This window comes from Aythya ferina (genome assembly GCF_964211825.1).
Source record: "Aythya ferina genome assembly, chromosome: 17".
Taxonomy (NCBI): Eukaryota; Metazoa; Chordata; class Aves; order Anseriformes; family Anatidae; genus Aythya; species Aythya ferina.
Window position 1 is genome coordinate 5,678,611 of NC_140316.1, and position 14,248 is coordinate 5,692,858.

General features: G+C 34.9%; 1 protein-coding gene across 1 annotated transcript; it reads right to left on the minus strand.

The window, feature by feature from the left end:
* On the minus strand, positions 1–13,998 carry CDC45 (cell division cycle 45). The gene is made up of 19 exons (XM_084538818.1): positions 13,858–13,998; positions 12,810–12,869; positions 12,400–12,492; positions 11,783–11,920; positions 11,000–11,143; positions 9,924–9,979; positions 9,264–9,312; positions 8,411–8,472; positions 7,965–8,015; positions 7,089–7,208; positions 6,566–6,697; positions 6,051–6,149; positions 5,646–5,807; positions 5,309–5,447; positions 4,846–4,929; positions 3,606–3,724; positions 2,728–2,804; positions 1,882–1,948; positions 1–628 (listed from the first exon to the last, which is right to left on the minus strand). Exons 1-18 carry the CDS (start codon positions 13,906–13,908, stop codon positions 1,884–1,886), a joined length of 1,701 nt encoding a protein of 566 aa, XP_084394944.1. The 5' UTR covers positions 13,909–13,998; the 3' UTR covers positions 1–628; positions 1,882–1,883.
* Between the last annotated feature and the right edge of the window lie 250 nt (positions 13,999–14,248).

Sequence of the window (14,248 nt, forward strand, 5' to 3'; positions counted from 1 at the left end):
CTGATATTGGTACTCCATAGTTTTTGTTTTAACCTGGTACTTGACAGTTTATTAGTAGTTAGATTTTAAAAGCCCTAAAATTCATAAAACCTGCATCACAAAGCAGTTATCTCAACTAAAGTACAAGACCTCAACCTGATAGTATTAAAAAAGACTTTCAATACTCTAGAAGTCCAAGGGGAGTTTTCAACAAGTTTCTTATAAAAAAAGATAAATTAAAAGCATTCAAGAAATTTTTAAAAGAATATTTGAATGGCAATACAATGCAAAAATAAATACAGAACTTCAAAACCTATTTTTTGTGATTAAGCAATATCTAAACATCACATCTACTAATAAAAGCAGGTTTGACAAACAGAAACTCAATTTACAAACACACCTAAGTTGACACGTCTTGCCATTACAAGGATTAGGTTTTTACAAAGAAGCAGTATTAAATATCTGTGTGCTCAGATTAAAATCCTCTTAACCTCCTAAGAAACATAAAAACAACAGTCCTGTTGTCTGCACATTTAAGAAAAAAACCGAGATGAACATCACAACTGCAGCACCATGAACTTTGGAACATTTGAAATAATTTCAGAGCATCTGATCCTCAGCTTCCAGCACGAGGAGCCAAAAAGCATCGCTGCAAGACGAGGACAGAAGACGATATGAAATGATCCATAGAGTACAAACAAAGAAACAAACAGATGTAGAAATCCTGGAAGCCAAGAATGGCTATGATGTCTAACGAACAGCTGCAGTTATTGACCCACTGTTTTGAACTTCTGAATGAACAGAAGAGGAAAAATTGTAGCTTCAATACTCATTGAAAAAAGGTAAGTCATTTTGTCGTTTGCCTAGGCCTATCTACATTCACAGACTCTTGTCAAAGCCTTCACCTTACTGCTTTGTTTTGTATGCATGGTATAAAGATAACATTGTGAGACTTTGTTTCATTATTGTGAGACAATGTTATAAAGATAACATTGTGAGATTACCTCACGTGTGAATACTAAAAAGATCAAATCTTCGTCTAGGCATAAAAGAACCAGGAGTTACTTTAGATACTTTCAGGCAGTCTCACATGTTGTTCTGAACAAACATTACAAAATGATTTAGTTTAGCTTCTTCTCTGGGAGAAAGCAAGCTATCCCCACGGATGACTGAGATAAATATGCACACACAAACAGAAACCAATGAAAATACGTCATCATCGTAAAGCAGTCCATATTTGAAGACAGCTGCAACAATTGTAGTGTCTCATTAGATCTAGAGTAAAGCTTGTCTTACCCTAAAGTAGCTTTAAAGCAGACTTCGAATTACTGGGAAGCAAATAGTCACAACTAAGGTCTTAAATGCCTATCTTTATTCCAGATAAAAACTACACACTAACATAAAACTGAACACTGTAGAAGTAAAAATAAGTAAATAAATGCACATTCTACATTAACCTCAAAATAAGAATTGTATTCTTATGGCCAAGATTCCACCCTGAGCTCAAACAAGTTACCATAATTAAAAGTCAGTGACAGACTATCAATCACAATTAACTAATATGTTCATCTCCTCTCACAACAAAAAGAGTTGGTCCTTCTCCAGCTGAAGTTAAAAAGCCACAGAAAGTTAATGATAATGAAGAAAAGCTTTGTTATAAAGCTTCATGACGAAACATAATTAAATGTCTGAAGGAAAAAAATTACTCTGTTCATACATTGTCTGCCTCCTCACAAGAGGATAAACAATTGCTTTTGTAAGAAACTTTTTTCTCCTTTTCTCTCTCTCTATATTTTTCATTGGAAGTTGGTGCATTATTCTACAGATAATACACGAATGTCATTTGGTTACTAACTTGAACTGCAATTGAATTCTGAATTAATCCTTTTTATACTATCTTACCGTTATGACAGGAGAGAAATGAGTGCATCCAGAAATTTGCTCCGATCTTCTGTTTTCAATTCAATTACTAAAACATGAAATACTTATTAGAAGATCCAATAACAGAAAGATACTTCAGGTATCATGCTTGACAAATATTAATTCCAAGTATACTTATTTATAGTCCAATCCAACTTCAAGAAGGAAAAAGAAACTATTTGGACAAAAAGCAAAGTGCATTGTTTACTTCGCTCTTAGATTTCAGCAAAATCTGATCTCTAGGTGGCCATGACATACATAATATAGCCACCACATGTCTGAAACCTAGGAGTGTTGGGGGGTGCGTTTCTTTGTTATGTTCAACATGCATACACTATCAAAGCACATCGAATTAAACTGTGCTTCTCTTGTAAGCACGTACAAAGGTAGGAAAATCTCATTGCATAAGTATCTCACTTTTCAAACACTTGATAAAGCATTTGCCTCATACCATCAATATCATGCCTGGTTTGGCTGCTACATATAAAAACCCTCAGATAACCTCAGAGATTAACTGAAGTGCACATTTTAAAATCATTACTGTGCAAAATTTACATTGTCTCAAAAAGATTCAAACACCTCTGCTATGTAGCTTATACCTTTTGCACGATACCACTTACAAGGACTGCTGAACTAATACGCAGTTTGTGTTTATACTAGACTCGGGAACAGCATGTAATATAGATGCAAAAATTAAACACATATAAGACATACACAAATGAGTATATTGTCTATACTCGTTATGCTTTACGGAGGCTGTGTAAACACTGACCCCTAAAGGACTATGTTGTGAGTGAAATAAGTGAAATAAAATACAGTATTACTCACTTGACATGTCAAAATGGTTATGTAAAGTCCTCGAGTTGGTACTTTCTGCAGCTTTCTCAAAAGCTCTTCCAAAAAAGCTAAAGATGAACAGAAACATGAGTTAATCATATATTGGAAGGTAACGCTCATTAAGAGACTAGATATTTCTTAAGTACTTCATTCAAGGAAAAGATACTTTCCCTCCCAATACGTATTTTCTGAAGTACGTACAATTGCCTACAAGCACATGGCATTTACAGAGGATGCACGATGGCCATTTGTTTTAAGCACTGCATACAAGAATCAAATAAGACCATCCTTCCTAACTTAGTATTAACTATTAAATTAAAACTGAAGTCTTCTCTCATAACTACTCAGCTCTTTTGTAAAATGTGACAGATACTGTGAAAAGTCAGGACTTAGCTATTAAGAGTTAACTAACTTCATTTTCACAGGAAAATAAATATTAAAATGAGTATTACAGAAAAGGACATTAACATGCAGAAGCATGGAACTTTTTCTTGCTGAGAGCTAAAAACATCTAGATTTTTTTTTTTTTTATGTCTCATGTATTCAACATACGCTTCACTTGAGTAAGTGGAAAATCTTAACATTGTAGGGTTTAAGAAATGAAGTCATAGGACATATAGAGAATTCCCTTTCTTTTTTAAGACAAAGAAATAAGTAGTTAAGATGGAGGAAAAAATGTACAAGGAAGCTAGAAAACACCTATATCCTCCCTCAAAGCATCTCACTTATACAATATGCAAAAGCACATTTTTAAGAAAGATACAGTTCAAGTCAATATATACAGCAAGCACAGGAAACATTCAATTGTTTCAGAGAAAGCAAAAGTCTATGGATAACCTTTAGTCAGAACTTTCAAACAAGATCCTTACTTCTTTTTATCAGAACTTTCTGTCTCTGGAGGAATCCCCACCATGATCACAGTTCCCTGTTCAACATCCATTGGTGCAGCCATTATCAGAGGCAGCAGTTTACAGCGCTTGTTTTTTGTCTGGAAGACAGAAAGTCCCTTTGTCAGACCAAACTCAGGAAAAAATTTAGTTTCAGCTTAATATGTGAGATAGTAATACTAATATTCACCTAGGGACACAACTATAATGCATTTGAACAGAAAGTGATTTATTTGTCTAATCTCCTAGTTTCCTTTTTTCTTACTTTAAGGACAAACATGTCAATTCTCCAATCTTGCATTCCATTTGAGCACAGACATGATATGGAGAGACAAGATAAAATTTACAGTGAAGAAAAAAACTTTAAACACCACCACCATCTTAAAAACTTGGACAGGGTGTAATTTTTAGCAATAGCTGTTTTACATTGAAATTAGAATTTTCATTGAAATTACTCTAGAAATCATTATCCCTGCCCTATTTTTTTTATATCACTAAGCTGTAACTTTTAACAAATTTTGTAATTTAAGTAAATCCAAAAATACTTATGAAGATGTTGACATTTTTAGATGCTTTAGAAGTTTGTTTAAAGTGTTCTGTTCTCAAGACAGATGTTTCACAGTGAGTTTTAAATGCTGTTCCGCTCCTAGCAGCGGACTAGTTTACTCAGCATGTCAAACTCCCAAAACAAGGACAGGCAGATGCAATCTGACAAGGCTGGACCGCCATAAGTTTCATTTAGAAATTAGTAAATGCTCACTGTGAAGAGAAGTTATTAGAACTTTGTTCTTTAAAATCTAATTTATGTCACTAATAGTTTAGAAGATAGATGCAATTTAATTTCAATTACATTAGCTGTCAAGATCAGTTTTTATACGGACACAAATCTTTAGATAAAAATTACCAGTCCTGCAATGCTGCTTTTGTGTGTGTGGCAGGCTAACTTTTTGAAGTACATGTTTTGTGATAACGTCCCTTCAAATTTACAAAATTACATGAAAAATTTATATTTCAAGCTTATTAGTATTGAAAGCTTTCTACTGTTAGGAAGTTTTCCAGGCAGATATCTTTCCTAGAACAGCATTTAAAAAGATGCTAAAATTATGCAGTAAAACTTTCAATTAAGATTTTATGAAAACATTTTTAATAAATCAACTGCACGTATCCAACAGAACAATAACCATTACACAGGCCAAAAGTTAGAAGCTTCCGATTTACTTACAGAGCAAACAAAAGATTTGAGCAAGTATTTACTGAGCAGGCACAGAGACACTGGTTTGGAAAACAGCCTCACATCTGGTGTTCCCTAGAAAAAGAATTATTTCAGTTATAATGCAAGATGATTCTTCCACTTATTCCTTTAATAGCTACTGACGTCTAGAAGTTTTGTGTTGCTCAAAGAACACTAACAAAAATCATTACAATGTAGGAGTTTGACATCACCCATTGGAGTTTGATATTAAGCCCTCTCCTTTGAGAGAACAGATTCTTCCTTTGTGAATTTCAGAGTATATAATAATATTGAGCCAGCAGAGTACAGTACAAGTACAGATAAATGGATTCTTTATGAATTTCTGATCAAGTCATTTATATTGGGCCAAGCAGTTAGGAAAACGGTTATTTAAAAATGAGACAGCCAAACACAACACTCAAATATGAGACTGCTAAAAAAATAGAATTCTGACCTCCATGAGTGAGCAGTAGAGAAAAGGCCCTTGAGAAATCACGAGGTTGGTGCAAATACAGCTTGCTACTGTCTGCTGAATGGCTCGTAACTGCTTTTTGGCTAGGTCCAGTCCTTGGTGCAGTTTGTCCAGGTTACCCCTGCAACAGAGGAAAGTAAAATAAACGTTTTATATGTAAAGATGCAGCTTTTCCACAAATCAGCAAGACACCTTTAAACACTATCCATGTGGATATTTTCGTCATTTTTTCTTTAGTGAGGCATCAATGCATCTGTTAGATATTTAACCCACATCCTCTAAACAAAATTAGAGGAGAATGAAGATACATTTTTAGTACCTGGAGAGACTGTCCAAAGCTTTAATGAAGTTAGTTGTTTCGGGCCCTTCTTTCTCTATACTCTCCATGAGAGAAGCTGTTGCATAAACTATATCACTTGCTAAGAACTTGTTCTTAAAGCCAAAGTGAATGCTGAAGGTCTGAACTCTTAAATCCTTCATTCTGCAAAACAACAAAGCCAGCAAACATTATTAGCAACATTAGTAACATTGATCAGCTAACTCTTCAGTATGCTGACCTTAAGAACATGAAGACAAATCGTATCTCAGCAGTCACAACAAGCTTATTACTTTGTCAATCTAAACCCCTGTCTTCTAAAAGATGTTCCATCCTCTTCATATAAAATCACTTAAACTTAATTGAAAAGCATTTTCAGATAAAACATTTGTATTTAAAACAATTTACCCAAACTTGCTTGCAGATTCTTCAATCATTTCCTTAAGATTTTCTTTCAAAGAAATGTCCATGGAATTAAACTTCTGTTTCACTTGCTTCAAAGGCAAACTAAAAACAGAAGGAAAAAATACATTGTTACGTAAGCCAGAAGAAACAGATACATATCCTGCCTACTCTTCATAAGATGTTAGTTAATATCAGATACTTTAACAAGTGAAGCCTGACTAAGCTTGTTTGCATTCTTTTTTCTTTAGTCATTAAGGAACAGATGTGAGAAAGCCTGTTACTTACAAATCCACTACTCAGTAAAGGCATATAGCTGAAGTATTCCTCATACAGCAACACCCAAATTGCACAATTCAACTTGAAGAGACTCCACAACCTACTGAGAGCCCTACAATCATATTTAAAAACCAATATATCGAGTACTTGTAAACTTAAAGATCTTTGCTATAGTCTGAATATTTGTATATAATTCAGTGAAAAATGATCCATTAATTAAGAACCAGATTTTTAAAACTCACCCCATGTCAGCCAAGAACTCCTGTAGCCTCTTCTGCCCTTGTACAGACCAAAGCTTAAGGTTAGCAGAGGTATACGAAGTATTACAGAGACTTTCATACAGAGACCAGTGCTGATAAAGTGCCAGGCGGAGACTTAACAGGAATTATAGAAAATAATTGTAAACATAAATGTCCTTTAAAGTTACAAATAGTTACCAAACTCCCTAACTGGTAGGTGTCTTAAATTGTCCTTATTTATTGTATATACCCATATTCCATAAGAAAGTTAAAAGATGTAGGTGTGCATGAAACCCCAAGACAAGGGACACTGACACATAACTAAATCTGAAGGGTTAAGCTGAAATAAAGCCACATGAGATATTGAAAGAGAGACCTATGTTCAACAAGCCATTCAAAATTTCCATTTCTTTTAATTCTGTTGTGAGTAGCAGAGAAGCTTGGGATTTTTTTTTCCTAGACAAAAACTCATTTGGGGTTCATCAAATGGCTAGAGTTCGTTTTTCCAGATCTTAGGCAAGGATACTCATATTCAAATGCTATTCGCATGCAGTCAATTGACAGAGAATTTTCTTCATCCTCATTGCGGTGGTTATGGCGAGACACGTGACGCTGCAGAATTCCAATATCAGTCACATACTTCATTCTTTAACAAAAACAAATTTGTCACTTCAGTATCTTCCTATGTATTTTTCTACTTGATTATGACAACATAAAAATGCTTCCTAGAGATTACACATTGGCCAACCAGCAGCAAAAAAAACTGCGGATACATCTTAATAACAACAATAAAATTACTCATTAATGTTTTTTCAATATTCAGCCATATACCCAGGCAATTAAAACTAAAATAAAACCAGCCCAAAGAGACAAACAGACCAGTGAAATTAGTTACTTATTACATTTATGTCTTTAGAGAGATCAGTATATAAGTAACAATAGAAAACCAGGATTAAGATCTACATGTATACTATGAGAATTCTGCTGGTATCTAGTATGAGATAAAAGGGGGGTGAATGAAAAAACTTGAAACTTTTCAAGCAAAATTAGAAAGGAAGCTGGAACGTACATTTTTTCCTCTTTAATAAAACGATTGTATAAATTCTTGACTATATCAAGCTCATATTTAAGTAAGCTGCTACTAAACACCATTTCTTCCAATATAAGAAATGATTGTTTTATAATTTTGTGAACAGTTTAAAAACTCTAAATATTAGGAAAACACAGTTTTTCTAATGCATTTCCTGTTTTTAAAAGACATCAGATCACATGTAATCATTAAGATATTTAATACCCTTGTTTATTAATTATCATGTGTAATATTAAATTCCCATGTTTCCTGATCATTATTAATTGCTTTCAGGTACTCAAAAAAAAAATAAAAAGGAAAAAGCTTTCTTACTGAGTGATTTTATCTTGGACCCATTGATCTGTTAGGCCAACAATAGCCCACCTAAAATTAGGGGTGGGGGTGGTAGGGAGAAAAAAAAAAAAAAGAAGAAGTTAAAGAAATATTACAGTAATATATATATATATATATTATACTTAAATCTGTTAGTATGTAACAGAGCAGGTCAGGAGAACGATTCACCAACTCCACATGGAAGTTAGTAACAAAGTTATATATATTTCTTCTTTAACAGACATACACATAGTAGTTTCATACTCTTGTTCACACCCAACCTGTGTTGGTTGCTTGTAATTAATTTATGCAGTTTTGTCCTCCAATTTATGACATACACTCACTGAGGAAGCTCATACTGAAAGCAAACAGTTTGGGGAAAACTTGCCTCTTTTTACTGTTAAACAAAGCTAGTAGTCTTTATAGAAATGGAAATGGCAACCTACCACAACATGTCATTCAAGTCTTTAGACATCATCCATGCCAGATCAAACATCACCATTGCAGACTACACAAAAAGAAAACAAAAAGAGAGGATAGATGAACACAAAGTTCTCACTTCATTATGCAAATAGAAGACCATTAAATTTGCCAAGTAGCAGCATTCTACTAAAGAAAGTCACACTTAAGTGTGGTAACCTGCCGCTGTCTTACTTTAAGATACTAAGCAGAGTGAGTAATATCTTATATAGCTCTGTAAATCTTCATTGTGTATAAAGCAACACTTTAAATATAAAAGTAATCAGACAAGAGGTTAGACGACAGAAAGAGCAGTTTGGTGTCCTATTTCATATGTTTGAGATATCCTGACACTTTGAAAACTTAGAAAGACAAACAAGTTCCCCCCATCTTTAAGTCTTTTTGCAAAAAGTATTTTCTGTATGGATAGATACTTTTATCAAGATTAAGATTAAAAAAGACACTCAACTTTTTTAAAAATATATATCAGCATTAAAAATATCAAACAAAAACATTAATAATCCTGGTTTACCTCTTTTTCTCCACTATTAACATTGTATTGTCAACTGTGTCAGAATGGCTAGTCTCCCAATCAACAAAGTACTTCAAAACAAGTACTGTTTATAAGACATTTCTAATTTATTAATAGTAAAACTGGATGCACACAACCAGAAAACATTAAACTGCTAAGTCAAACTACTTGCAAATATATGACATATCTTATCAAACACAGTACTACTACATATAAATGGTATTAGACAATTCTAACATCAGTTATTATCCAATTACCTTTATGGTAGCACCTTGTGTTTTTATGGCAAATGAAACATTTATACTTACTGAGGTCCCATGGTATTCATACTGTTCATAATCAAAAAGAATTTCACGTCTAAAAGAAGAAGAAAAAACATTGAATCAAGTAGCATCCAATTCAAAGTATAAAATATTATTTCTCAATTCCAAGTTTAATTTCATTTTAGCACTGAGAAAAAAAAAAACTTGGGTTAAACATTTTTTTTCCTGCAAGGCAGTTTTCTAACTTGAAGAAAACTTTCTAACTTTCTAAATTTTTCTAACAATGTGGAAGCCACACTGAACTGTAGAAAAAATAAAAAAAGAATAGCTTGTGAAACCCTTGATTCCTCATACTCCATTTTATCACTTGTTCCTGTTCATTCCAAATGAAAAGACTGGAATTACAAAGAAAGATATCTGTACAAATTTTACCCCAAGATAAATGCGATAATACTATGATTACTTAGTAGTGAAGCACCGAACCTCTTGCTACTCAATTTATAAATGATTATTACGATTATTATCCATTTAAAAGTTTTACTTTTAATATATTTAATATCTCCTTCCATTTGCTGAAGAAAATTAGAACTAAATTAGAACTAGAACTAAAGCATCTTGCAAATCAGGCACCATAGTATCAAGATTTATATCAAATAAAAAGAGAAAGAAAAAAAATATATGCAACATGAAAAAAGTCAAACACACCTGCGTGCCTCCCATTCTCTTCTTTGGCGTCTTTTCATTGTTCTCTCAATTACCTCCTGCAAATTAAGTTAGATGTTAAAAGGCTAGAAAAAAAAAATACGAAGTTAGCAACTTTCCAGGTAGATTAATAACTAAATCCTCACTAACAAGACCTAAAAGAATTATTCCTATTAATGATATCTAGCAGGAAAAGGCTCAGTAAACAGCATTTTCAATATTAACGCTGCATCTTACCAGTTTCTAACATAAAAATGACACTGATAAAAAATAAAAATGAGATAATTAATCAAACTCAGAATAAAGTCACTCGCTGTATATTTAAGCTCTATAAACAGCAGCAGCATCCTGAAAAAAACCTAAGTATCTTTCTGAAATACTTAATAGATTCAAACATATTTATGGATTTGACTTCAGTTTTCTGGCACTTGTTTTTTCTTATTAAATACTTTTTCTAGACGAGTAGGAAAAATATACTATGTTAATAGAAAAATATTAATATATCTATAAATTTTGAGGATGTCTTTACATTTAATGGAGTCAATGTTGCTAGTCTCATGCCTTTGCTACCTAGAACAATATAAATTGAAAATACGCTACAAACAACACATAACAAATTTATACATAAATATACTTCATTTAATTTATTGCTAAAAGGACAAACATAATATATTTCTAAATTATTTGTGATCTGTCTTCTAAAATTATTATTTTAAATTAAATAAATTAAATAAATAAATAAAAATAAAATGAATAGCTAGATAGGTCATTTTGCTAGACTAAGAAGCCCAGAGCACATAATCAGAGACAGATTACTTCAGTTTACCAATTACACAAAGACAGTATTATGTATAAACAGCTTCAAGTTCAGGTTAGGTTTGTTTTTATAAGGAGAAAATACTTCTGTGCAGTTTAGATAAACATTCTAAGCAAGTGAAACTCTAGTAGTCATAATAGATTACCTTCTAATCTTACACAATTTTTTAAGTTTTAAAAATCAAAAGTCATGATTTAACCTCCTGTAAGTACATGTAATAACTTATTTTATTTCTTTTCAAAATGAAGCAGAAGAAACAAACCTCTTCAAAACGTCTACGCTTATCTGAAGGTTCTGACCCATCACTTTCAGCCTCTGACTCCTCTTCTTCTTCCTCTTCATCTCTGAAGATATCATCATAAGCAGGAACATCAAGATCATCATCTGGTTTAACTAACAGCTTAATCTAGCGAGCAAAAAAAAAAAGTGTTTTAAAGTAAAGTACCTTATTCAGAGATTAGAAAATATTTCAAATGACAAACGGGAAAGCTTCAGATACTTAAGAAGAGAAACTAAAAATTTATTTTGGCTGTTATTCATTGTTTTTATTAAAAAACAGTATTTGTGTTTTATCAAGACCATGTTTATTTATGCCTCGTAGGATTAAGATCGGTATTCTTTATCAGTACGATTATAGTTAGAGCATTACTGAATTATTTGTGGTTGGTTAAAGCCATGCCTTCAAATAATTTGAGCTCAGATTGCTCAGATTGTAGCTGTTGCTAGATACTGAGAAATAATAAATGTTACACTGTAGAGAATGCTTATCTTCCAAATTCTAGCAGTTTGTTTTGTAGCAGTAGGTTTGAGTTGATGTTTATTGCTGACAGCTATCACTCTACTTATAGTTTTCTGTAACTGAAAACAGTATTTTTTTTCTGAAAGTGAACATTATTACTGGACATATCCATTAGCAGTGCATCCTGACCTACTGCTAGCGCTGTAAAAGGTGCTGCAAAACACAGGGAAGCGTTCAGACACCCACACACAACAGGAAACATGCCAACAGTTTTATTACACAAGCTGTAAAAAAAGAACAGTTTACCTGTGTCTCATTGTAAACATTCACAACATTGATAGGTCTGTGGCTGTCGCAAACGAAAAAAAAAGTGTCTTCTTCAGGCTGCAAGATCTCCAACAGGTCAACATTGGCACCACAATTAATAAGAACAAAATATTTGAACTGCAAACAGAAGTAACAAAAAAAAAGAAAGAACTTCATTTCAATTAGCAGTAAACAGAAGATCGAAAATACCTTTACAAAACTCCAAAGCACTCATCATTGCCAAAACCAATACTTACTCCCTGTTGTTTGATGCCTCAGAGAACAGAAGAAAGCGTAAGGCAACATACCAAATTTATGATGGGATGTTGGACACCCAACCCCACCACTTCTCACATCTCAATGTGTGCACACTTAAGTTGAATCAACCAGAAACGAGTTGATGTTAAGGACTTGACAAATTTGTTACTGGTATATTAAAATTTAACCATTGTTTTGAGGCAACAAATAGTAGTATTACTGACATTCTAAGTTGGGGAAAGGGAGGCAGTACACCCCTATATCAGATAAGCTGCAAACTTTTTGTTTTGTTTTGAAAAAACAAAATATATATATATATATATATATATATATATATATATATATATTTTTTTTTTTACCTGATCTTTATGCTCAAGAAAGGCAGTTTCAAGTTCTTGCCATCCAGACACTGGGACTAGCGTATATTGCACATGGTCACATTGAAATAAAGCCTAACATGGAGGAAAGAAAAAAAAAAAAAAAAGAAAAAAACAGCTGTTAGGTATGGTGGGGAAACAACATCTTCTACAACGCTCGGCTATGCTACAATTCTTTTTCATATAAATGTCTTCAAAATTTATGAAACAACGAATCTACACAAACTTCAGGAGTATGATTTGTGAGGTGTCCACGTTATGATTCATGAAGAAAATACTTCACTAGATTAGTTTCAACATTCACCCTTTTCCCAGTTCAAACCTACTGAACGGATCCCAGTATTGTTTTTTTCTTTCACCATTAGTCTACAAAGATAATGACATAGACTTACTTGGAGTATTTTACACGCACAAAGTGCATCAACATCTGAAGCCACAAGAAGAAGAACACGCTGCAAAAATAATAGAAGAATAGTATTAACAACATAGGTGTCAAATCTAATGTGGTAGCATGTGAAACAGTCACTGTAAGAACAGAAAGAGAGAAATTTAAGGAGAGATCATTATAAGCTTAAAACAGGATTAATTCTCAACAAGCATTACATGCAAAATTAATTGCTTGGATCCCTATAAACATAAACAGCTTCACTTTAAAGTGGTGAAATTACACCTAAAATACGTTAGCTGCTTTGTGGAAATGTACTTTTTCAGGTTCCTGTGAACAGTGTATAATTTTGAAGGTTCAGAGCTGGTCAGCCCTGTACCTACTTTCTTTACACACCTAGAATAGCGTACGTTTTAGCATGTGATCTGAAACAGCTTTGATTAATGAAAGCCTGTAGGAAATCAGGACAAAAACAACTCCTGAAATAGCCTTGATTTAGGCTGAACAACTGATCTCCTGTTTGGGTTTTTGGCGATTTTTGTTTACAGCTGGGAAGGCGAGAGAAATACTTCCACTTGCACAATCTTCACAGGCTGAGCACGAGAAGACTGACCAATAGAAGCTTTACCTTGAGGATACAGACCCATGGGGGAGAAAAACAAACCAAAACAAAGGCAAACTGAGGGTAAAAAATGAGAAGAGGCAAACAGCTTTAAGAAATACTTCATGGTAAGCCCCAAAGACAACACAAACGCAAGATTTAGGGTCCGGACAAGCAGCATCACAACTGTTAACGAGACGTACGAGCAAACAAAAGCAGAGGCAGGGACACCTCGGCTACACGACAGACGGAGGCGAACACCCACAGCGCCCAGCCCGCCCCTGAAGCCCTCCCAGCGCCTCAGGGGGCCTGGAGCGAGCCCGGGGGCGCCTCAGCCCGAGCCGCCCCGCTCCGTGAGGCGCCGGGCGCCGCCGCGGGGAACCCCTGAGGGGGCTGCCGCCGCCTGGAAGCCCCCAGGGGCCGCGGGGCAGTGCCTGAGTGCCGCGGGCCGCACCTGGCTGACGATGCGCTCGTAGAAGTCTCGGCGGCAGTCGGACACGAACATGGCGGCGGCGGGGGAACGGCGGCAGCCGCGGGCCGCCCCCACTCAAAGTGGGCGCCAAAGCAGCGCCGCTCCCCCGTTGGGCTTCCCGCCGCGGCTGGTTGACCAATAGGAAAGCGGGGATCTCCTCTTCTCAGCGCGGATTGGGCGAGGCGTCCGAACCGTTCGCGTTGCTCGCCAATGAGATTGGAGAAAAAGCGTCGCGACGTGCTCAGCCGGCCAATGACAGAAGGGGGGCAGCCGGAAGTACCGTGCCGCTTTTAGGTCGCCGCTGCCGCCATCTTTGTTGAGGGCAACATTCTCGCCTTGCCGCTAAAACCGCCCCGACAAAACCCCGAGCGCG